At 33.8% G+C, this 25296-nt stretch overlaps 1 protein-coding gene across 1 annotated transcript in view; it reads right to left on the bottom strand.

Moving 5' to 3' along the window:
• The window catches only part of LOC148953364 (uncharacterized), a 57645-nt gene that overhangs the window by 10630 nt on the left and 21719 nt on the right, over window positions 1–25296 (bottom strand). Inside the window, exon 2 of the mRNA XM_089088502.1 lies at window positions 16049–16181. Within this exon, the coding sequence (XP_088944628.1) occupies window positions 16049–16181 (133 nt within the window). The remainder of the gene's footprint in view (window positions 1–16048; window positions 16182–25296) is intronic.

Below are 25296 nucleotides of genomic sequence, written 5' to 3'. Positions count from 1 at the left end.
ATATATATATATATATATATATATATATATATATATATTTATATAAATATTGATTTCGAATGCACTCATAGAATTTATAATATATTATTGAACTTTTCTTGATAGCATATATTAAAATAGGCATAGTGTAACCGCTTGTATCAGAATATTGATGGGAGTGACCACCTATTTCAACACCTTTTTTTAGAGAGAATTTATGGTAATCCATGTCCTACCTCCAAGGGCCCCCACGCCCCTCCCCCAAATTTTTTTCAAACCCTTTTTTAACCCTTTTTTAAACCTGTCTGTGACAGACCAGTAAAAACTGTGCATGACTCAAAATGGAATAATGATTATTCTACTGTTTACAAACTAAGAGAAGACAATAGCTACAATATCAAGGGAGAACATGGTGAACTATTTTATGGAACAGATTCAAAATGTCCAAACTTGTTAATTGATATTAAAAATATATAATAATAAATTTTTTTTTGTATTAATATCCTACATGACATTATTTTATTAAAAATGTAGTATGTATTATATTGTTATGTGTTCATTATTTTTAGAGTATGCTAGCATATCAAACGTTCTAAATGTTTATTAAAACATCGGAGATGTAAGAGAAGGAATTTCCATGCATCTTATGTCGGATAGATAGATTAACATGGAGAAAATCTAAGTATCATAATGAATAAATTCTTTATTAACACCTTTTCTCGGATAGGTCAGGATAAAATTGCTAAAAACTAAGTATCAGAACGAATAGATTCTTTATCAACATCCTTTGTCGGATATGTCAGTTAAAATTATCAAAACATAAGAGTCAGAGTGATGAAATTCCGTGTCAGCATCTATTGTCAGATACATGGGTAACATTGACAAAATCTAAGTATCAGAGTGAATAAATTTTTTCTATCAGCATCTTTATCGGACACAACCGATAAAATTGAGAAAATCTAATCATCAGAGTGAATAAATTCTTTATCAGCATCTTTCGTCAGATATGTCGGATAAGAATATCAACATCTAAGTATCAGTGTGAATAAATTCTTTATCAACTTCTTTTGTTGGATAAATCGGATAACATTCACAAAATCTAAGTATCAGATCCAATAAATTCATTATCACCGTCATTTGTCAGATACGCTTGATAAATTTGAGAAAATCCAAGTATCAGAGTGAATAAACTCGTTATCAATGTCTTTTGACAGATGCATTTAATAGCATTGACAAAATCTAAGCATCATTGTGATTAAATTCTTTATTTATTTTCTTTATCGACATCAATTATCGGATACTTCGGATAACATTGACAATATCTATGTATTAGAATGAATAAATTCTTTATCAACATTTTTTGTCGAATACGTCGGATAAAATTGACAAAATCTAAGTATCAGATTGATTAAATTCTATATCAACATCATTTGTCGGATAATTAGGAGAAATATTGACAAAATCTTAGTGTCAGAGTAATTCAATCCTTTATCAACATCCTTTTCTGAATACATTAGATAACATTACCAAAATCTAAGAATCAGAGTGAGTAATTCTATATCAACATCCCTTTCTCGGATACATAGGATAAAATTGACAAAATCTAAGTGTCAGAGTGAATAACTATTTTTTATCAACATCGTTTGTCACATACATCGAATAAAATTGACAAAATCTAAGTATCAGAGTGAATAAATGCTTTATCAACATCTTTTGTCAGATATCTCGGATATCATTGACAAATTCTAAGTATCAGAGTGAATAAATTATGTATCAACTTCTTTTGTTGTATAGATCGGATAACATTCACAAAATCTAAGTATCAGAGAGAATAAATTTTTTATCAACATGTTTGTCAGATATAACGTATAAAATTTACAAAATCTAAGTATCAGAATAAATCAATGCTTTATCAACATCCTTTGTCGGATATATCAGATAAAATTGACAAAATCTAAGTATCAGCGCGAATAAATTCCTTATCAAAATTTCTATGTCGGATACATCGGTTATCTGGATAAAATTGACAAAATCTAAGTATCAGATTGAATAATTTCATTATCAGCATCTTTTGTCAGATATGTCGGATAACATTGTCAAAATCTAAGTATCAGAGTGAATAATTTCTTCATCAGCTTCTTTTATTGGATACATCGGATAGCATTGACAAAATCAAGTATCAGAGTGAATAAATCCTTTAATAACATTTCTTTTATCGACATCATTTGTCGGATACGTCGGGTAAAATTGACAAAATCTATTTATCAGAATGATTAAATTCTTAATCAACATCATTTCTCGGATACATAGGATAACATTGATAAAATCTAAGTGTCAGAGTGAATAAATTCCTTATCAACATCTTTTTCTGAAAACGTTGGATAAAATAATCAAAATCTAAGAGTCAGAGTGATTAAATTCTATATCAACATCCTTTTCTCGGATACATAGGATAACATTGACAAAATATAAGTATCAGAGTGAAAAAAAATTTTTTGTCGACATCTTTTGTCAGACAAGCATCCTTTTCTGAATAAGTTGGATAACATTATCAAAATCTAAGAATCAGATTGATTAAATTCTATATAAACATCCTTTTCTCGGATACATAGGATAAAATTGGCAAAATCTAAGTGTCAGAGGGAATAAATTTTTTATCAACACGTTTTGTCAGATGCAACGGATAAAACTAAAAACATCTAAGTATTAGAGTAACTAGATCTGTCTCCAGCGCTTATATCGGATGTATCGGATAATATTCATAAAATACGAGTTTGATTCATTTCGACTTTATGCAACGTTTTGTTACATTTAGGTTAGTCTGGTTAGAGATGACAGCATACCTGCTCAGACACACAGTCATAGTGAGAGAGACTTGCTAAAAATCGGGTTCTTTATCGACATCTTTTATCAGATATGTCGCATAACATTGACAAAATCTAAGTATCAGAGTGAATAAATTCTTTATCAACTTCTTTCGTTTGATACATCGGATAACATTCACAAAATCTAACAATCAGCTTCAATAAATTTTTTATCAGCATCATTGTCATATACAACGTATAAAATATACAAAATATAAGCATGAGAATCAATAAATACTTTATAAACACCTCTTGTCGCATATGTAGGAGAAAATGGACAAAATCTAAGTGTCATCGGGAATAAATTCTTTATCAACATCCTATGCCGGATACATCGGTTGTCTGGATAAAATTGACAAAATCGAAGTATCAGATCGAATAAATTCTTTATCAGCATCTTTTGTCAGATATGTCAGATAACATTGTCAAAATCTAAGTATCGGAGTGAATAAATTCTTTATCAACTTCTTTTGTTGGATACATCGGATAACATTCACAAAATCTAAGTATCAGGTTCAATAAATTCATTATCATCGTCAGTTGTCAGATATGCTTGATAAAATTGAGAAAATCCAAGTATCAAAGTGAATAAATTCGTTATCAATGTCTTTTGACAGATATGTTTAATAACATAGACAAAATCTAAGCATCAGAGTGAATAAATTCTTTATTAACATTTTTTTATCGACATCATTTGTCGGATACGTCGGATAACATTGACAAAATATATTTATTAGAATATATAACAAATTCTTTATCAACATCTTTTGTCGGATACGTCGGATAAAATTGACAAATCTAAGCATCAGAATGATTAAATTCTATATCAACATCATATGTCGGATACATAGGATAGCACTGACAAAATATAAGTGTCAGAGTGAATAAATTTTTTGTCAGCATCCTTTTCTGAATATGTTGGATAGCATTTTCACAATCTAGGAATTATAGTCATTTAATTTTACATCAATATCCTTCTCTTGGATATATAGGATAGAGTTGACAAAATTTATGTGTCAGAGCTAATAATTTTTTTTTATCAACATCTTTTTTCAGATACATCGGATAAAATTGATCCAATCAAACAAATCCAATCAAAATTTTGAGATAGACATTTTGTTCCACGCATTTAAAGTTCAATTGAACTTTAGTTCACTTTGAACACATTCATTCATACAAATGAATGTGCATTGTCAATTTAATATACATATACTGATATTTAGTAATCAAAATGTTAATATTGTTTGATTTATTAAAGTTATAAAAGTAAAAACAGTTATATTTTTTCAGTAAAGTGAAAATTATGTTCTGGCCTTGGGAAGGCATAGGGGTTTTGAGCCCTACTCATGTTAATTTCTGCTCGTTTTGCATTTGACTCGGTTAGTTATTATAATTTCTGTTCGATTTGGGTTTCATTTATTAATCGATGCTGATATGTGGTGGTTTCCCACTTGGTAGATTATTTGATTTCGTTTTTGCTCATTTTTTGTTTAATGGAGTTCTTTACTTTTCTTTGAAAAACTTATTTTGTGGAAAAAGTTTTTTTAATTAATCTTAATAAAATCAGATGTATTTTAACCTCGTGCTTTAATTTATGCAATTTAAAACCTTAGTTTCTAAAATGATCAAATATTATTTAATAAAATTAAATGTACTTTAACGATATGCTTCATTTTTTGTCATATCTAAAACCTAAATTTCTTAACTGCTCAAATACTTTTAATAAAATAGGATATTTTTAACCGTACGTTCTCTCTTTGATGAAAATAAAATCCAACTTTCTTAAATGATCAAAAACTAGTAACAAAATCAGATTATTTTAAACGTGTTTGCTCTTATTTCTGAAAACTTCAACCGTAGTTTATTAAATGCCCTAATATTTTACAATAAAATACTATATATTTTAACTGTGTGTGCTCTTTTTTTTGAAAACTAAACCCAAGTTTCTCAAATGATCAAATATTATTAATAAAACCAAATGTATTTTAACAGTATGTGGTCTTATTTCTGAAACAAAAAACCCAAGTTTTCTTAAATGCTCAAATCCATTTAATACTTTTTTGTCATTTTATGAAAACTTAAATCCAAGTTTCTTAAACCATTAAATATTATTAATAGATGAGATGTAATGTAACCGCGTGTTTTTTTATGTCTGAAAGCTTTAACCTTAGTTTCTTGAATGATTAAATATTTTAAATAAAATAAGTTTCCAAATCTTGTGTGGTATCATCAAAAATTGTCTGGTATAATCAGTCATCTTGCCCTACATTATCAAAATCTCGCCTGATATAACGAGAATCCCAGGTTACATTATCAAAACCTTAAGTGGTATTATCGAAAGCGTGCAATTTATTAACAAAATCTTGCATAATATTATCAAAATCTTACCTGGCATTAGCAAACTATTTTTTGCTATTATCAAAACGGCTCTAATATTGTCAAAATCTAAAACAGTGTCGTCAAAATCATATCTGTTATTATGAAAATCTTCCATATCTTGTGTGATATTATTAAAATCCTGTCTGCAACTATCAAACAACTTGTGCTACTTTATCAAAATCCTACATGGCCTAATGAGAGTCCTCTATGATATTAAATAAAAAAAACAAGTTTTTTTAACTGAAAGTAAGGAACGACGTTAAAACTTAAAACGAACAGAAATTATTCCGTATATGAAGGGGGCTGTCCCCCTCCTCAACGCCTTGCTCTTTTACGCTAAAGTTTTTTTATTGTTAAAAAATAGAGTTGTGAGAAAGTCAAACTTTAGCGTAAAGCGAGGCGTTGAGGAGGGGGACAGCCCCTTCATATACGGAATAATTTCTGTTCGTTTTAAGTTTTAACGTCGTTCCTTACTTTCAGTTAAAAAAACTTGTTTTTTTTATTTAATTTTTGAACGTTTTTGAATTAATGCAGGTTTTGATTTTGGCTCACCGTACATGAATAATTAAAACAAAATTTGCATATTATATTTGGTTAAATGGCTTTTTCGAAACTTGTTTAATTTTATTTACGAACGTTTTTATTAGTAATAAATATACGTATTATCAAATTCTTGCAAGCTATTAACAAAATCTTGCATGATATTATGAAAATCTTACCTTATATTAACAAAAATATTTTTGGTACTATCAAAACATTTATGATATCATCAAATCTGACATGACGTTATATAAATTATGTATACTATAACGGATTTAAACATATTGTGATTATACCGTGTCTGTCAATATCAAGAATATCAAAATCTTGCCAATTGTTACCAAATCCGTGCCAAGTATTATCAAGGTTTTGTATGCTATTTTCAAAATCTTGTCGGATATTATGAATTATCCCACACTACAATATCAAAATCATGACTAAAACTACTACCACTACTGCCACTACAATTACTGGCTCTGCAGAGATCCGGGTTGCAGCGGTAGCTAGAAACCTATTAATAGACGATCACGTCCCTTAGTAAAAATTACAATAGTCCTTAATTTCTAAAATAAAAGTCAGACCAAAATAAGATACATAAAGAACATTAAAAAACACGTACAATCCAATGATATAATTTGTTTTAACCGTATGTGCTGTCTTTGATGAAAAATAAAACCCAAGTTTCTTAAATGATCAAATACTAGTAGCAAAATCAGATTATTTTAAACGTGTGTGCTCTTATTTCTGAAAAGTTCAACCGTAGTTTCTTAAATGCTAAATATTTTACAATAAAATACGATATGTTTTAACTGTGTGTGCTCTTTTTTATTAGAACTAAACCCAAGTTTCTCAAATGATCAAATATTATTAATCGCCAAATGTATTTTAACAGTATGTGATCAAATATTTTAAATATAAATTGTGTTAAATATTAGAACCGCAATGTCCAAAACCAATATATAGAAAACTTAATGTCTCTTGGCTTGATCAACAAGAAAAATATATTGGCTTGAAATTTGTAATATATTTGTAAATATATTGGCAGAAATTTGTCACATCTACGTGCTTTTGTAATTCATTTCTTTTTTATATAAATCAGTATTTTTACAAAGAACTTTTAAAGCTTTTATACATAGTTATGTAAAATATAGTAATTTTTTTTTTTTGGGGGGGGGTTAAAAAAATAAAACTCATTTGTCAACTAAAACTAGAATAATTCCTGAAAATTTTTAATAAATAATTTTATTTGACTGCAAACTGCAAAAATATTTATGGTGTCTGAGCAATAATTTTAATTTTCAATTCAAACCATTAAATACTTTGAAATTTTAAAATTAGTTTGGTTTTCCTTTTGCTTCATGTGACTCATTACGTCATTTTATGGGGTGAAAATATATTATTGAATTAAAAAATATTGAAAATATATTATGGTCTCAAGAGAACAATTTGAAAGAAAGAAAAACGGAGACATGTACCAGAACCAAGCAATCCAAATATCTACTGTAAGACAACAATGCTATGCAAAAATTAGATATAGCATCCTGTAAAAAAGCAAAGATGTTTAATTACATAAAGGATTGGTACAATTCATTTTAAATAGGGACTGCGTAAGTTTCATCGGATATAACTGAAACGTAATCAAACAGTTCGTGGTAACGAGCTGTAAGTAAGGAACGACCTGGCTAAATGGTAACCGTAACTCTGACAAACGGAATTTTGATACCAATAGATACATCAAAAGAATCTGATTTTCATTCTAATTTCAAATATATAAGTTACATTAAGTTTAATCTTAGCCACCAAAAGCTACGCGCCTGAGAAAATTTGGCTGATTTTCGAAAAAAGGAGGAAAGACCCCCAAAAAGTTATAGAGCCTTAATGAAAATCACACCATCCTATTCAGCGTATCAGAGAACCCTACTGTAGAGGTTTCAAGCTCCTATCTACGAAAACGTGGAATTTTCCATTTTTTGCCATAAGAAAGATCACGGATGCGTCTTTATTTTTTTTGTTTGTTTTTTTTTTCCCAGGGGTAATCGTATTGACCCAGTGGTCCTAGACTATCGTAGGAGGGCTCATTGGAACGGAAATTAAAAGTTCTATTGCCCTTTTTAAGTGACCAAAAAATGGAGGGTAACTAGGCCCCCTCCCACGGTCATTTTTTTCTAAAAGTCATCCAATTGAAATTTTGAGATAACTATTTTGTTCAGCATAGTGGAAAATCTAATAAATATGTCTTTTAGGATGACTTAATCCCCCACAGCTCCCAGGGGAAGGGTTGCAAATTATGAACTTTGCCCATTGTTTACATATTGTATTGGTTATTGGGAAGTATACCGACATTTTCAGGATGGATTTTTTTTTCTGGTGGTGGGGGGGGAGGCTGGAGGAGGGGGTTACTCGGGAGAATATTTCCGTGGAGGATGATTCTTTTGGGTAAGGGACATTTCTATGAAGGGGGCGCCAGATTTCCAAGCATTATTTAAAAACGATCAGAAATTAAATTTAAAAAAGCAATTTTTTTCAACTGAAAGTAAGAAGCAACATTAGAACTTAAAACGAACAGAAATTATTACGTATATGAGGAGATTCTCCGCCAAGTCAATACCTCGCTCTTTACGCTACAGTTTTTTTAGTGCTTTCAAAAGAGCTATCTATTCTAATTAAACGGCCTTTGTGATTCAGGGGTTTGTGAATTAAATTTTTTTTAACTTCTAACGTAAAGAGCGTGGTATTGACTAAGGGGAGAACCCCCTCATATACGTAATAACATATACACAATAAAAAAAAACAATAAAAAAACAATCGATACGGCTCAATAGTAATCGAAACTTTTAAACATAGAATTTTGATGTCAATAAATGTATCAAAAGAATGGGCTTATAATGCTGATTCTAAATATATAAATTTTATTAAGTTTAGTATTACTCATCAAAGGGTACGAGCCTGAGAAAATTTAGCTGATTTTTTAAAGAGGGGGGGGGGAAATAGTCCCCACAAGTGAAAGAATTTTAATGAAAATAACACCGTCAGATTCATCGTATCGAAAAACCCTATTACATAGGTTTTAAGCTCATATCTGCAAAAATCTGTAACTTTGTATTTTTTGCCAGAAGAAAAATATACGAATATAGAAGTTCGTTACGTAAGTTAATTTGTAAATTACGTCAGAACCAAATTTAGAGACAGCCATTTAGCAAAAGAAAAGTAAAATTTTTATGCAAATTTTGTTTACTTATCCAATGACGGTTAGCCAAAATAAAAGCTGCATTAACTAAAAAACGATCACAAAATAAATAAAAAAACAAGTTTTTTAAACTGAAAGTAAGGAGCGACATTAAAACTTAAAACGAAGCAGAAATTATTCCGTATATGAAAGGGCGCCTCCTCCTCAACGCCTTGCTCTTTACGCTAAAGTTTTTCATTGTTTAAAAAAATAGAGTTGTGAGAAAGAGTCTAACTTTAGCGTAAAGAGCGAGGTGCTGAGGAGGGGACAGCCCCTTTCATATACGGAATAATTTCTGTTCGTTTTAAGTTTTAATGTTGCTCCTTACTTTCAGTTGAAAAAACTTATTTATTTTATTTAATTACTATCAAGGCCGAGGGTATTGAAGTAAAAATTTAAGGAAATGTTTGGGAGACAGTTGAGTTAATTGATCCTACATGACAAAACGCATACAGATCGCATCAGCGGCATCTTTGGAACGAATTAGGGTATCGAACTAAAACTTTCAAGGCATAGCGAGGCGATGTTCAACTGGCCTAAAGGCAACAAGTGCATACTACTACTGCTACCACTGTTCCTATTACTGTGATTCCTGTACTATCAGGTGAGGTTTTGACGTGAAAATTTTAGAGAATAAAAAGGGAAAAATTTGAATTAAATCAAAAGACGCTATGTTTATATAGATTGTTAAAAGGGTGTATGTCTGGTATGCATTAGTGCATTAAGTTGGAACTTCCAAGGAAAGCTTGAACAGGACGATCAATTGACCAAAAGATAATATTTGAATGCCGTTGCTACTACTACTGCCACTACGACTACCACTTCTTCAGTGACTATTACAATGTTGAGAATATTAAAGTGAAAATTTGACAAAATATTTGGAGGAAAGTTAAACTAAATCAGAAAACAGTATGTGCATAAAGATTGTCAAAAGAGCATATCAGCCATATCCTTGAAAATTGAAGTTGATTGGATTTGAAATGGAAAGTTTTAGTGCCTGATTAAAGAAATAAAAGGGATTGAAGAGCAGCCACCCCCACCCCCTCTAGTTCCGACTTCAGTAGTAGAAGTGTCGTTCAAGTATTGTCTTTTTGGTCAATTAATCACCCCCATCACGACTTGCAAAAAGTTCCAGATTAATACACTCAGTAATTCCTAAGCTACGCCCTTGACAACCCGTATGTACATAACATGTTTAGAATTAGTTTTATACTTCCTTCAATATTCTCTAAAAGGTTCACCTGAATGCCCTTCATCTTTTGGACACTAAAAGTTAAACATGCCAACCTTTCTCAATCACAAATACTAAATGTAAACAAGGGGCAAATTGCATGACTTACCGTACTTGCCCCGAGGTTTTTTTGGGAGGGGGAGGGGTGTAGGCCAAAAGACACAGTTAATAGACTTTTCAACTATGTTGAAGAATATGAATATCCCAAATTTTGGCTGAATCTGTTTCGGGAATAGATTGACATGGGAAGGACCAATCACTTTTGACTCTTAAACCGGGCACTTAAAAAGAAACTAGAAAATTCAATTTGCAATCGAATGTCCCCCCTCCAAATTTTGCGCCACCAACTCCTCTACAAAAACCCTCCAATATATTAGCAATGGACAACTTGTATAAGTTACAGCTTTTGCCCCAGGGGCTGGGGGAGTTTTCAACCCCTCACTTATAGTTATTTGACTTTCGGACTTTTTATGAACAAATTGGCCATCTCGAAATTTTGTATTGGCAAAAAAGGGTGCGAGAAAGAGGGAAGGGAACCTAGCTACCCTCTGATCAATTTTGACTCTTAGAAATGGCACTAGCACTTTCGATACCCATTTGAATGAGCCCCTTCCAAAGTTCATATGACTACTCTTCCCATAAAATCCTTATATGTTAACATTGGGCAACCAGAAGAACCTACAGCCCTTTCCCTGAAGGCAGAAGGGAAATAATCAAACCTTGATTCCTAGATATTTAACCTTCGGAGAATTTTGAACAAAATGGCTATCTCGAAATTTTGACCACAAGCATTTGAGGGAAAAAGTGAGGGGGGGGGGCTATGGTGGCCTTACAATCACGTTTGATTCTTAACAAGGGAACTAGAGCTTTCGATTTCCACTCGAATGAGCCTCAAACAAAGTTCACGACCATACCTTCCATAAGAAAAACCTTATATGTAAACAATGGGCATCTGCCCTTGTTCTGGGGACTGTAAGGGTTTTTTTGAACCCAAAAGGCATGGTTTTTTGAAGAATGGACTATTTTGAACAAAATGAATGTTTTAAAGTTTTACCGAGATGCATTTGGAGAAAAAAGGACCTAGGAGGGGGGAAATCCCCCCTAGGAGGGGGGATTTTTTATTTCAAATTGAACGAACCCAATCCGAAGACTATAAAACCACTAATTCCATAAAAATCTTAAATGTCCCGGGAGCGTAACTTACAACCCTTGCCCCTGAACTTTGGGGAGTTGTGTCAACTCTGGAGGCATTTTATATGATCTTTCGACAATTTTGAACAAAATGGCTATCTAAAGGTTTCGATTGCATGCATTTGGGGAAAACTAGGCGTGGGGGGGGGGTGGTTGCTCTTCAATCACTCTTGACTCTCAAAATGGATTTGCAACTTTCATTTTCCTATTAAATGAATCTCCTCCAAAGCATATTTTCCATTAAAATCTTACATTCTCCCGGGGCACAACTTACAACCATTGTCTCCAGGCTGGAAGGGGGGGGGGTTGTCAACCCTGGAAGCCTTGTAATATGATCTTTGGACTATTCTGAACACAACTAAAATTTCTAGATGACCTGCAATCATGTTAGCTGCGAGTCGCTCCAGTCACTTTTGACTCTTAACAGGGCTAAAGGACTTCATGTTATTCATCAAATGAGTCCCCTCTCAAGTTTATACGACCACCCCTTCCCTATGAACCTTATATATTAATAATAGGCATAATAGCAAAACTTATAGGCCTAGCCCTGGGGCTGTGGGGGGATTGTCGTTGCCAGACACGTAATTACAAGACCTTTCAACTATGCTGAACAAAACGGGTATATCAAAATTTTGATTGGATTTGTTTTGGGGAACGATACGAGTTAAGGGGGAGACATGTTGCCTCCAGTCACCTTTGACTCTTAAAATGGGATTTAGAACTTTAAACTTCCAATCAAATGAGCCTCATTGGAAGTTTCTGCGACAACTCCTTCTACACAAATTGCCTTAGTAACCAAAAAAATAACACATCGTACCCAAGTTACTCTTTACTTAGGCAGTGCTATTGTGCTGCCTGTGAAAAAACTTTAAATACAAACAATTGGGAGCTTCCATAGCTGCCAATTGACATAGCTGCCAAGGACAAGGACAGCCATTGTCCTTGGGGCTGTGGGAAGATATGTAACCCAGACGCATAGCTATTTAACCTCAAGCGCATATTTTTTACGAGGCAGGGGGAAAACTGCCCCTCCCAGACCTAATGGGAGACAAGAGCAAAGTTGAAACAAAACGAACAAAAATTTTTGCTTAACAGTCTATTTAACGTATGGATAAAACTAGTGGAGTTAAACCAGCTGATTATATTTACCTATATTTGCATAATTACTAGAGTTTTACTGAAAACCCAAAACGATATAGATCTTTGGTATAAAAAAAGCACACCGATTAAGGACACTTTTTGAAAAATAAAATCATTTTTGCTTTATTTCTTTTTTGGTGTAAATTGCATTCACTTCTGCACAATGAGCTCAGTCCAATGATTAGATCTCGTTTTGGTTCTGAAAAGGATATTTAATGACTATTTTGTAGAAAAAATTCAAAGTGAAGCCATATTAATTGTATTAGGATTATTGACTAGCTTTAAAATGTGTATTTTAATTTGATAGATTCCGTTTTATAGAGAGAAATAACTGCATTTCCAGAATTCATATTGCGGTTTATTTGTTCTTCAATTCGAGCTATGCTAATGCGTGTTTTTTACAATTCAAAATTGTATATTACTCACTATTGATGTTATAGCCGGTGAGACCAAAATGTTCGCCGATAAATCGATCCATTATACGTGTGTGCTGTTCAGTGACTTTACGGCTGTTAGAATAGTACTTATTTTTATGCTTAAGTTTTAAGATAGCTTCAATAATAGACTGAAAATTACTGATATCACAGCTGGGGTAAGACTTTGAAAAGCGTTATAGATTAATTTGTTGTTGTCAGGCTGCGTACCCACTTTTGACTCCTAAATCAACATTCTTGTTTTTTATACTGGCCTTTGTGTGTTTTCAGTTAAGTGCTAGTTTTCTATAATAATGCAACATAGGGAAATATTATAAGTTGGAATAACTACACTAGCTTTATTAATATCTTAGATAGACTACGAAGCAATAATTTGTGTTCGTTTTAAAATTTAACTTCACTCTTTACTTCCCTTAGACATTTAACAAATTAATATTTGCCCGTTTTAATTTAAATTTAATGTGGAAGCAATGCTGCCATGATCCATTTATTTTTTTTAGAGAGGGGCAACTCCCTCTCATATACGAAATAATTTCTGTTCGTTTTAAGTTTTAATGATAGTCCTTACTTCTAGCAAATATTCCTTATTTAATTTATGGCGGTTTTCGAAAAAAAAAGTCAGGAGATCCCCCTTCCCTTTGTAAAGTTTCTCCTAAAAAGTTCCCCCAGAAACTCTCCTTCACATGGAAAACTTGTGTCGGGGAAAATCCCCCCACCCTGCAAAAATCCCACTCTAAAAAATTTTCGAATATTTTCCAATGACAAATACTAGGCTATATGTGAAACTCATTCTTCGAAGACTATGCAAACCATAAGAAACGATGAATTGACGAATACTAAAAGAAAATGTAAATGAATTTCTGAAATACTAAAAGAAAATGCCGCAAGTAGGAAAATCAGCATTGGTTAAGAATTACTGAAGTCAGCCTTAACCAACAGAGATTATCCAAATAATCATATAGAAGGCAACTATGGTTGAAAAAAAAAAATTGTGAAAATAAATAAAACCCATGACATTCTGATTTAAAGTCCACCACTCTAATAACCGAACTGCAAGTTCTGGTAATCTAGTTTAATCTATTGAATTTTATAGGACCATAAATGCATAAATCCCAGTCATTTTCCCAGGACTATGGAAGATCTTGGCACAATCAAAGTATTTCCCTTCTTAGGGGAGCTAACCTTGTCACCCTTAAGGAAAGGAGAGCAAAAATTACCTTGCGTTTTGCTAACAATGCCCTTCATAACCCTCGAACAACTCCCCTTTTCCCCGGTCAATATTCACCCCTTCGACCCCGCCTCCCGCGTTCTGTGTCAACAAAAATCCCCTTCTCGCCCCAATAAGAGTTTGCACTGAAAGATATAGAAGAACTTTTATCCCGTACATAGTTGACATTTTCAACCACTGAATCTCCGCTGCCTCCCCCCCCCCTTACTCACTCTTTACCTGATAGTTATTAATTTTAATGCCCATTTTGCAAATTTGGTGGTTTTATATTTATGTTTGTTAGTCACCAACTAAATGTTGTTTTTTTTTTAATTCCAATTTTACCCATTGTTATTTTTCTTAGTTTTTTTTTGGGGGGGGGGGGCATTTGTGCTGACTTGACGTTGACCTTCTAATTTTATGAGTTTATTTTGTACTTTTTTTTTGTTTTTAACGTTTTTACGTATTTGACATTGAACCTTTTATAATTTTCTGTTGTTGTTTGATTGTTTGTTTTTGTTGTTCTTTTTTCGCTGTATTTGACGCTAAATTGCGAATTCGGCCCTTTTGGGCTTGTAATAGCCATTTTTCAGCAATAAATCTTATCTTATCTTAAACTGTGCTAAAAAAAAAAATAGTTATTTCAAAATTTTGATCAGACGACTTTACGGGGAGGGGCCTTTTGGGAAAGGGGGCAAGCTGCCCTCCAGTCTTCTTGGTCACTTAAAACGGCACTTGCAATTTTAATTTCCGTTCAAATGAGCCATTAAGCATCTCTTAGTGATGTTCTGGTCACCCGCTAGCCCTGGTAGAAAAAAAAACAAGTGCTACTCATGCAAAAAAAAGTGATTTTCCTTGTTGTTAAAGGTGGAGGACTGTGATTATCCTATACAAGATATTTAACCATGCTGATTCCGTAGGTGCACTTTTTTATTTCGATCAGAAGCCGTCCTCGAGGGATTTGGGGCTCTTTTTCGATATCACCATAAATTTGTTTTCGCAATAAACTTTTACTTTTAAGATTAACCGAAACAAAATTTACAGTTCCTGGATTAGCGTCAGACGTGATTTTTTTTCACCAGGTTCTTTTTTAAAACACGTTTTTCAACTATTGGTTACTATGGGCTGTGGTTCACTTTTCACTATGTTGCAGCTACTGTTGCAACCAGGGCAACGCTGGAGCGTTGTCTCTGATCTGTATCAGTGAAAAATTTATATGAGTTCGTCGTTTATATGGTTTTACAAAGGCAATTTACATAGTTTAGGGCCACTTATTATATCTCCCCTGGAAATATTTTTTTTTATCTTTCAACAGCTTTGATTAAAAAGGCATTTCAAACTTTGATTTTCATAATATTTCTGGTTGTTTTGGTTCCTGGGAGTACCTGGAGAGTCCTGTTATCCTCCAATCACTCTTACCCCGTGTGAATGTCCTGGAATTAATAAGAAATGAAGTATTCAAACATGAAATTCATGGGATTTACACAAGGGACTACTGTGGGAGCTGAAAAAAGGTGCTAAACTTTAAGGGTTAGTTTAAGTTTAGTTTCTGCTCTTTCGAGCTTCTTGTCGGTTCAATTTCGAGCCTTCAATATAATGGTAAGCGATTAAAAGAAACAGAACTATTTTTACAAATATGCAACATGTTAATACAATCCCCATTCATCTCGTCACAAGAATATATATATATATATATATATATATATATATATATATATATATATATATATATATATATATATATATATATATATATATATATATATATATATATATATATATATATATATATATATATATATATATATATATATATATATATATATATATATATATATATATATATGTATATCTTACCTTGAATTGCCATCAACAGATCTTCCACGACGTCGTGAAAAAATTGGTTTGAAAAGACGTGAAAAAATTGGTTTGTTCGCCGTGGTATTTCTACTTTGGCGTCCCACTGCATTATGACATTCAAAAAGAGGACCTAAAGTATCAAAAGTTATATTAATGACCTTAGTGTCTTTGTTCATTTCAATGGCATTAAGAAAACTATAACTTAAAATATCAAAACCTAATCTAATAACTTTATTATGGTTAGTCAAAAGCTATTTTAATAGCCTTTGCATCACAAGTTGTTTCAATACCATTAGAAAAAAATAAAACCTAATACATCACAAATCATTTAGAGGAATTAAAACATCACAATGAACTTTATTGACTTAAATATCACCAGTTATTTTAATGATATAAAATGTCATAGGTTGTTTCATTAGAATTACAAGTTATTTTAATAACATTAGCCAAAATTGAACCAACAGAATCAAAGGTTATTTTAATGAGCTTAGTATAAAAAATTATTTCAATGACTTTAAATATAAATGTCAAAAAAGGAAAAAAAACAATATGTCTGAGAAAATATGAATATGTTTCATAGTATGTATAAAATATAAAAATGAAGATATCAATCTGCAATATATAGGAATTTTGCTTATGAACCTTACGGCAACTGCGGCAAATTTGTTTAACAAATTTGATCAGATGCAGAGTCGTCCTTAGGGTTGGTAGTCTCCAAGGGAAAACAAATTAAAGTACCCCCCCCCCGCCTTCCGACTCAAATATAAGCAAAAAACAAGTCGAATAAAAGGGAAAAATTTGATCCAGGTAGACAACCCCTGGCCGCTGCCCTCCAGCCAAGATGCACAGGGCAGCTGTCCCAGTTCCTCCCCCTATAATATAAAACTCTGATAAGATGTAATTTTAACAACTATGATTTCCCATGACTGTAAAACTTGAGGATTTTTAATCCTCAAACTTTGAAAAGGCCATATTCGATTGGAAATTCAAAGGGCTAGTGTCCCTTTTAGTAGCCGAAAGGGATTGGAGGGCAACTAACCCCCCTTTCACGCCCAACTTTTCCCTAAACACATCCAATCAAAATGTTTAGATAGCAATTTTGTTCAACGTAGTTGAAAGCTTTCGAAATTAGGTCATTAAGAATGACAACCCCCCCCCCCCCTCCAGAGCCCGCAGGGCAAGGGTTGTAAGTTATGCCCGTGGGGCATATAAGTTTTTTTTTTATAGAAAACGTTGTCGTAGAAACTTCAAAAAGGGCTCATTCGATTGGAAATTGAAATGGCTAGTGCCCTTTTTAACAGTCGAAAGTGATTGGAGGGCAACTAACCCACCTTTCACGCCCACCAATTCCAAAAACACAAACAATCAAAATCTTGATATAGCTATTTTTTCAACATTGTTGAAAGTTCTGGAAATTAGGTCTTAGAGGATGACAACCCCCCAGAGCCTTCAGGACAACAGTTGCAAGTTATGCCCTGGGGGCATATAAGGTTTTCATAGAAAAATTTGTCGTAGAAACTTCACAAAGGGCTCATTCGATTGGAAATTGAAAAGGCTAGCGCCCGTTTTAATAGTCGAAAGTGATTGAAGGGCAACTAACCCCCCACTAACCCCCACCATTTCCCCAAACACATCCAATCAAAATTTTGATATATTTTTTTTGTTCAACGTAGTTGAAAGTTCTGGAAATTAGGTCTTTGAGGATGACACCCCACCCCCACAACCCTTAGTACTTTCAGTACTTTACTGATAAAATTCTTTTATATGTTTTCACTTTTATAACTTTAAGAAATAAGAAATTAATTAAAATTTTAACGAATAGATATCAGTATATATAATATATATATATATATATATATATATATATATATATATATATATATATATATATATATATATATATATATATATATATATATATATATATATATATATATATATATATATATATATATATATATATATATATATATATATATATATATATATATATATATATATATATATATATATATATATATATATATGTATATATATATATATATAATAATTTATTTATTACCCACTATAAAAAGAAGTGGAGTACACCAAGAACAAAAAAAAAAAAAAAAAAAAACTCGCACACTTAAAAATTATTTACATAAAACGACGTAAATTATGGTGCGCAGTAAGACCTGCAGATAACGACAGCTTTCCCGCAAGCACAGTCAGTTTTTCCTATAACTTAGGGAGGCCGAATCGCGATATTAGATGCCGGTTCCGGAACCACGGAGGGAGGCACAAAAGGTACCAAGAAAATTTAAAATAATAAGTCCTTTAGGCTCTTTAGGATTCAGAATTGGAAGAAAAACAGATAAAAAAAAAGAATAGAATGATGGCAAATGAAAAGTATAATTTCTCAAGCGCTTTTCTATTGTAACTCCCTCTATTTGCAACAATTTTTGAATATCCTATCTGAATTTTTTTTGTATTAGAAACTGTCAGAGCCCGAAGTGTTTTGAGATTATTAGTAATGTGAAGACCAAGCCACTGAAAAAAAGAGGCACAGGGAATAGAGAAAAAAACACAGTTAAGAGGGAGACTCGCACTCGAATTAAATGAAGTATATTCGCACTTATCAACGTTCAACATAAGCCCAATCCGTCTGAACTGGTCAGAGATCCAGCTGACAGAATGAGAGAGCCCAGCCTTAGAACGACTGACAAGGAGTAAATCGTCCGCATAAGCAAGATACGAGACATCAATTCCATCAGAACTGAAAGTCGAAGGCAAAGATGAAAGGATAGTAGCAATACATTACTTAAAAATAGTTGGAGAAAGCACACCACCTTGACGAACCCAACGCCGAAGAAACACCTTTGAATCAGAAACTACTCCATTAGATTTTACCCGAATAAAAGAGTTGGAATACCAGCACCGTAATAAAACAACAATAAAAAGGTTAATATTATTGGAAAAAAGTGAATAGAGTGCATGTGAGTGGAATATACTATCGAATGTTTTCGAAAGATCAAGAGCACAGATAAGAAGAGGAGATTTTTTATTAACAGATTGCAACAGGAGGGAATCTACAGCACGATGGGCGTGCTGACATTGCAGCCTTTTTTGAAAGCCATATTGGTTTTCATCAAAATTAACATTTTCTGAAATGAAAGGGAGAAGTATATATTCAAAAATTTTGATTTAAGATAGCACGGAACAGTAATTGGTCGATAAGAACTACATTATGACGAGGTTTTTCCACGCTTCAAAACCGAGGTGACTGTGCCACAGAGAAAACTATCGGGAACCATAGAAGTAGATAAACACATCTGAAACAGTAGCTGAAGGTGATCTATCAAAGTTGGGCAAACTACTTTTAGATGATAAGAAGAAATTCCGTCTTGATCAACAGAGCTAGATTGCATGTTCTTAATAGCTTGACAAATATCAACAGTAGAAACTGGTAATACATTACTCTGAGAAATACGATTAGGCAAACACGACTCAAAAAGATTACTAAAAAATTTTCAACTTCCCGGTTCACCTTGCCGAAAATATCATTATAATAAGACACCCAAGTATGAACTGCTATAGGACTTTCAGAAAACTCACTGCTAAGCTTATCAGAATTCACAACATGAGACCACTCGTTTCTCGACGCAGGAAAATCAAAACCAGATACCCTAGACTGTCGTAAACGTTTTTTACAAGCACGCTTGGTGCTTTACTTCAGATCGAAAACAACTCCTCGATTTAGCCGACCGCAAGACACCCACATTCGTAGCAAAAACTTAGCTTTATTCTTTACAACTTTTAATTCTGGATCCAAAACCCATTCTGGTTTTCTAGTTTTAACTTTAATCTTTTCTGGAGGAACAGCAGTCGCCTCTGCCTGTTTTAAGCACTAAATTATTTTATCATAATATTCATTTAGGGACTGCTTATCATTTGAGAAACGGTCAGTAACTTGAAGCAAATGGCAAGGAACTTTTATAAAACCCAATAACGTGGACAACGTAGTAATATTAAGTGCAAAATTAGCTCTACTCCACTTATTCCTGTGAAACGACTTAAAACTTTGTGTAAATGGTCTAGTAGAACGGAAAGCGACTAGTGAACCAGAGAACGAAATCGGGAGGTGGTCAATTTCACGATCGTCTTTATGAACAAGAAGTTGATACATTAATATTTGGCGAGGAAACTACATGGTCAATATTGAAAAAACTTCCAGATTGGTGAATATATGAATAATCAACACTTTTCTCGACTATTTTATAAGCAGAAAAAGCATCAAGGACTATATCGGATCTAATTGACTGACTTGTAATATCTGTGTTGAAGTCACCAACTACTATGAAATCATAACCAGTCAATACAACAGACGCGAAAATAGCCTTAAGATTTGCCGAGGCTTTCATATACGCGTTTAAAGCGGGAAAAGTTTTTTTGTTACACGGAAGATACACATTTTTCAGCACAGTATTACCAAACCAAACCGCGAGGATGAATTTATCACTGTGAAAACACACTGGAGAGAGCAAACTCAGGTTATTCTTAACAATGCACGCGAGGCCTCCAGAAGGTCTACCAAAAGTGACCTCAGCATTAGTTGTACAAACGGAATGATTACGACTTCTTTTTAACACGTTAAAACTAGTAGAAGTCAGGGGTAGTTGAAGGCATACTATGTCAAACCGGTCAAACAATTCATCAATCATATCCTCCTTTAAACGAGTACTACTTATATTAAGCGAAACAGGCACAATCATTTCTTTTTGGCAATGATATCTCTCAGCACTTTGCATCTAAGACTAACGGAGGCATGATTTTCACCCCAATTGGTACATCTCGCATCAAGCTGGCAGGGAGAATCCTTGGTGGAAATATGAGGGCCCGCACAGCGTGCAAACTTCGCTACCAAACTTGTACAATCAGCTACTCTAAAGTCTGTCGAACGACATTTGAGACAGCCCCGAGGTGCCACCAGATATTCTTTCACAGATAAGAATTCATATCCAAGTTTAACACCATTTTGCATAGCCTTGGCTTTTGATATGGAGTCAAAAAAATCAAGCTTAACCGTGCCAGTGTCACCGAGCCGCATAGCTTCCACCACACCTGGATATCATAGGCAGCACGCCAGCGCTGCTTAAGTAAAGAACGATGTGGGCACAATGTGTTTTTTTTTTTTTCTCCCGGGCACTTCGTATCGAAGGAGCTGTCGTAGAAACTTCGAAAAGGGCTCATTCGATTGAAAATGGGGGTGGCTAGTGCCCATTTTAATAGTCAAAAGTGATTGGAGGGCAAATAGCCCCCCCCCACGCCCATCATTCCCCCAAACACATCCTATGAAAATTTTGAGATAGCCATTTTGTTCAGCGTAGTTTATTTCCAGATAGAAAATATCTTTTTGAGGAGGACACTCCCCCACAACCCTCGGGGCAAGGGTTTTAAGTTTTTCCCTGGGGGCATATAAGGTTTTATAGAAGGCGTTGTCGTAGAAACTTCAAAACAGGCTCATTTGATTAGAAATTCAAAGGGCGAGTGCCCTTTTTAATAGTCGAAAGTGATTGGAGAGCAACTAGCCTCCACGCCCATCATTCTCCCAAACACATCCAATCAAAATTTTGAGATAGCAATTTTGTGCAGCGTAGTTGTTTTCCAGATAGAAAATATGTTTTTGAGAAGGACACTCCCTCACAACCCTCAGGGCAAGGGTTTTGAGTTATGGCCTGGGGCATATAAGGTTTTTATAGAAGGCGTTGTTGTAGAAACTTCAAAACACGTTCATTCGATTGGAAATTCAAAGGGCTAGTACCCTTTTTAATAGTCGAAAGAGATTGGAGGGAAACTAGGCCATCCCCCCCACGCCAATCATTCCCCACAACACATCCAATCAAAATTTTGAGATAGCCATTTTGTTCAACGTAGTTTTAAGTTCTGGAAATTAGGTCTTTGAGGATGACAACCTCCTAACATCCCTCAGGACAAGTGTTGTAAGTTATTCCCTGGGGGGGTATAAAGTTTTTATAGGACGCGTTGTCATAGAATATTCAAAAAGGGCTCATTTGATTAGAAATTGAAATGGCTTGTGCCCTTTTTAATAGTCGAAAGTAATTGAAAGGCAACTAACACCCCTTCCACGCCCACCATTTCCCAAAATACATCCAATCAAAATTTTGAGATAGTCATCTTTTTCCACGCAGTTAAAGTTCAGGAAATTATACGTTTGAGCAGGACACTCTCCCCACAGTCTTCAGAGCAAGAGTTAGAAGTTATGCCCTTGGGGGCTTATAAGTTTTTATTGAAATCTTTGTCGTAGAAACTTGAAAAAGAACTCATTCGATTGGAAATTCAAAGGTCAAGCGGCCTTTTAATAGTCGAAAGCGATTTAAGGGCAACTAGCCCCCTCTCTCGCACACCTTTTCTCCAAACACATCCAATAAAATTTTTTAGATAGCCATCTTATTCAGTGTTTTGGATTTCCAGATATAAATTATATTTTTGAGGAGGACACTCCCCCACAGCCCTCAGGGCAAGGGTTTTAAGTTATTCCCTGGGCACATATAAGGCTTTTACTGAACGCGTCGTCGTAGAAACTTCAAAAATGACTCATTCGATTGGAAATTGAAATGGCTTGTGCCCTTTTTAATAGTCGAAAGTGATTGGAAGGCAACAAACACCCCTTCCACGCCCTCCATTTCCCCAAACATATCCGATCAAAATTTCTTGATATCCATTTTGTTCCACGAAGTTTAAAGTTCAGGAAATTATACCTTTGAGCAGGAAATTATTCCTATCGTCGTCTGGGAAAGGGGTTTAGGCTATACCCTGGGGGTATATAAGGTTTTTATTGAAATGGGCAGATAGTTCCCCTCTTACTGCAACCATTCACCAAAAAATACCCAATCAAAAGTGGGAGGTTACATTGTTGTTCAAAGTAGTCGAAAGTTATGGAAATTAGGTCTTTTAGGATAAAAACCCCATCAGAGCTTTCAGTGCAAGGGTTGTAAGTCATGCCCTGGGGGCATATAAGGTTTGTATAGAAAGGTGTTGTAGAAATTCAAAAGGGACTCATTTAATTGGAAATTGAAATTGCCCTTCTTAATAGTCGAAAGTGAGTGGAGAGTAATTAACCCCCCTCTCAAGCCCACCATTTCCCCAAACACATTCAATCAAAGCTTAGAGATAGTCATTTTGTTCAACGTAGTTGAAAGTTCTGGAAATTATGTATTTAAGGATGACAAACCCCCCAGAGTCCCCAGGGCAAAGGTTATAAGTTATGCCCTGGGTGCATATAAGGTTTTTAATGACAGAGTTGTCGTAAAAACTTCAAAAGGGGCTCATTCAATTGGAAATTGAGAGGGATAGTGCCCTTTTTAACTGTTGAAAATGATTGGACGGTAACTAACCCCTCTCTCACGGCCACAATTCCCCCAAACACATCCAATCAAAATTTTCAGATAGCCATTTTGTTCAACGTAGTAGAAACTTCTGGAAATTAGGTCTGTGAGGATGGCAACCCCCCCCCCAGCTCTCAGGACAAGGGTTTTAAGTTATCCCCTGGGGGCATACAAGGTTTTTATTGAAAGCGTTGTCGTAGAAACTTAAAAAGGGCTCATTTGATTGGAAATTGATGAGGCTAGTACCTTTTTTAATAGTTGAAAGTGATTGGATAAAGACTAACGACCCTCTCACGCCCACCATTTTCCCAGACAATCCAATCAAAATTTTGAGATAGACATTTTTTGTAACGTAGTTGAAAGTTCTGGAAATTAGGTCTTAGAGGATAACAACCACCCTCATAGCCCTTAGGGTAAGAGTTGTAATTTATAACCTGGGGCCATATAAGGTGTTTATAGGAAGTGTTGTCGTAGAAAGTCGAAAAAGGCTCATTCGATTGGAACTCGAAAGGCCTAGTGCCCTTTTTAATAGTCGAAAGTAATTGGAAGGTTTGACATTTTTATAGTAAATATTGATGTGGGTATAATGTATTATTTTGTCGTTGCTGTTGTTGTTTAGACTAGGGCACTTTGTATCGAAGGAGTTGTCATAGGAATTTCGAAAAGGCCTCATTCGATTGAAAATAAAAAGGGCTGATGCCCTTTTTAATAGTCGAAAATGATTGGAGGTAAACTAATCCCCCGCCCACGCCCCCTCTCATTTGACTTTATGTTTAAAAACTAAATGTTGCCATGAGATTAAATCAAAATGCACTGTGTTAAAGCTAATTCCCAATAAGGCAGCTCACCAGTATCCCAAGAACGACTGAGGGTATTATGTTTAAACTTTTGGGGTTGCTTCTGCTCTTAAAATTTAACCAAATAAAAATCGTGTAAGTATATTCAAGCGATCGAAGAAAGTAAACAGATTTTTTTATGAATAATATCAAGTTTTCCATTTCAGGTCAATTAGAGGAGGTATGAAACTAAATTAAACAGTACTATTTGTGTCCAGAATTTTAAGAGGGTTTTTGTTACTAAAAATTGTTGAAAATTTTTCTCTAGCATGCAAATAGCAGGCCAAAATATAAAGTCTTAAAAAAAAGTAAAGATATAAAGCATTATTTTCTTTTTCTCTGAAAAGACTGTGCCAATATAAAACAAACAGAAATGAATTAAAAAAAACTTTTTCCACAAAATAACTTTTTCAAAGAAAAGTAAAGACCTCCATTAAACAAAAAAAGAGCAAAAATAAAATCAAATTATCTACCAAGCATGAAACTACCACAAATTAGTATTGATAAATAAAGGAAACCCAAAACGAACAGAAATTACAATAAATAACTGAGTCAGACACACAACGAGCAGAAATTAACATGAGTACGGCTCTCAACTCCTTTACCTTCTTCTTATCAGAACATAATTACCATTTCGCTGAAAAAAAACACATCTGAATATATAATGCTACGTTAATAAAAATTTGTTTATATTTAGTGTTAAAAATCTTGGGTTTACTTGATCTTTGATAGTTACGAAAGTAAAAACATTTATATTTTTTTCAGTAACATGCATATAGTATTCTGGCTTTAGAAAGGCGTAGGGGTTTTGAACCCAACTTATGTTAATATGTTAATATTTCATCAAGTTTAGTCCTACCTATCAAAAGTTACGCGCCTGAGAAATTTTGGCTTATTTTCGAAAAAAGGGGAAAAGTTATAGAACCTTAATGAAAATCACACCATCATATTCAGCGTATCAGAGAACCCTACTGCGGAGATTTCAAGCTCCTATCTACAAAAATGTGGAATTTTGCATTTTTTG

The sequence above is a fragment of the Artemia sp. Qi Xiang Cuo genome, chromosome 4 (assembly GCF_049724085.1).
Source record: "Artemia sp. Qi Xiang Cuo chromosome 4, ASM4972408v1, whole genome shotgun sequence".
Taxonomy (NCBI): Eukaryota; Metazoa; Arthropoda; class Branchiopoda; order Anostraca; family Artemiidae; genus Artemia; species Artemia sp. Qi Xiang Cuo.
The sequence above is the reverse complement of the archived record's forward strand: the minus strand, read 5'-3'. Positions and strand labels throughout refer to the sequence as shown.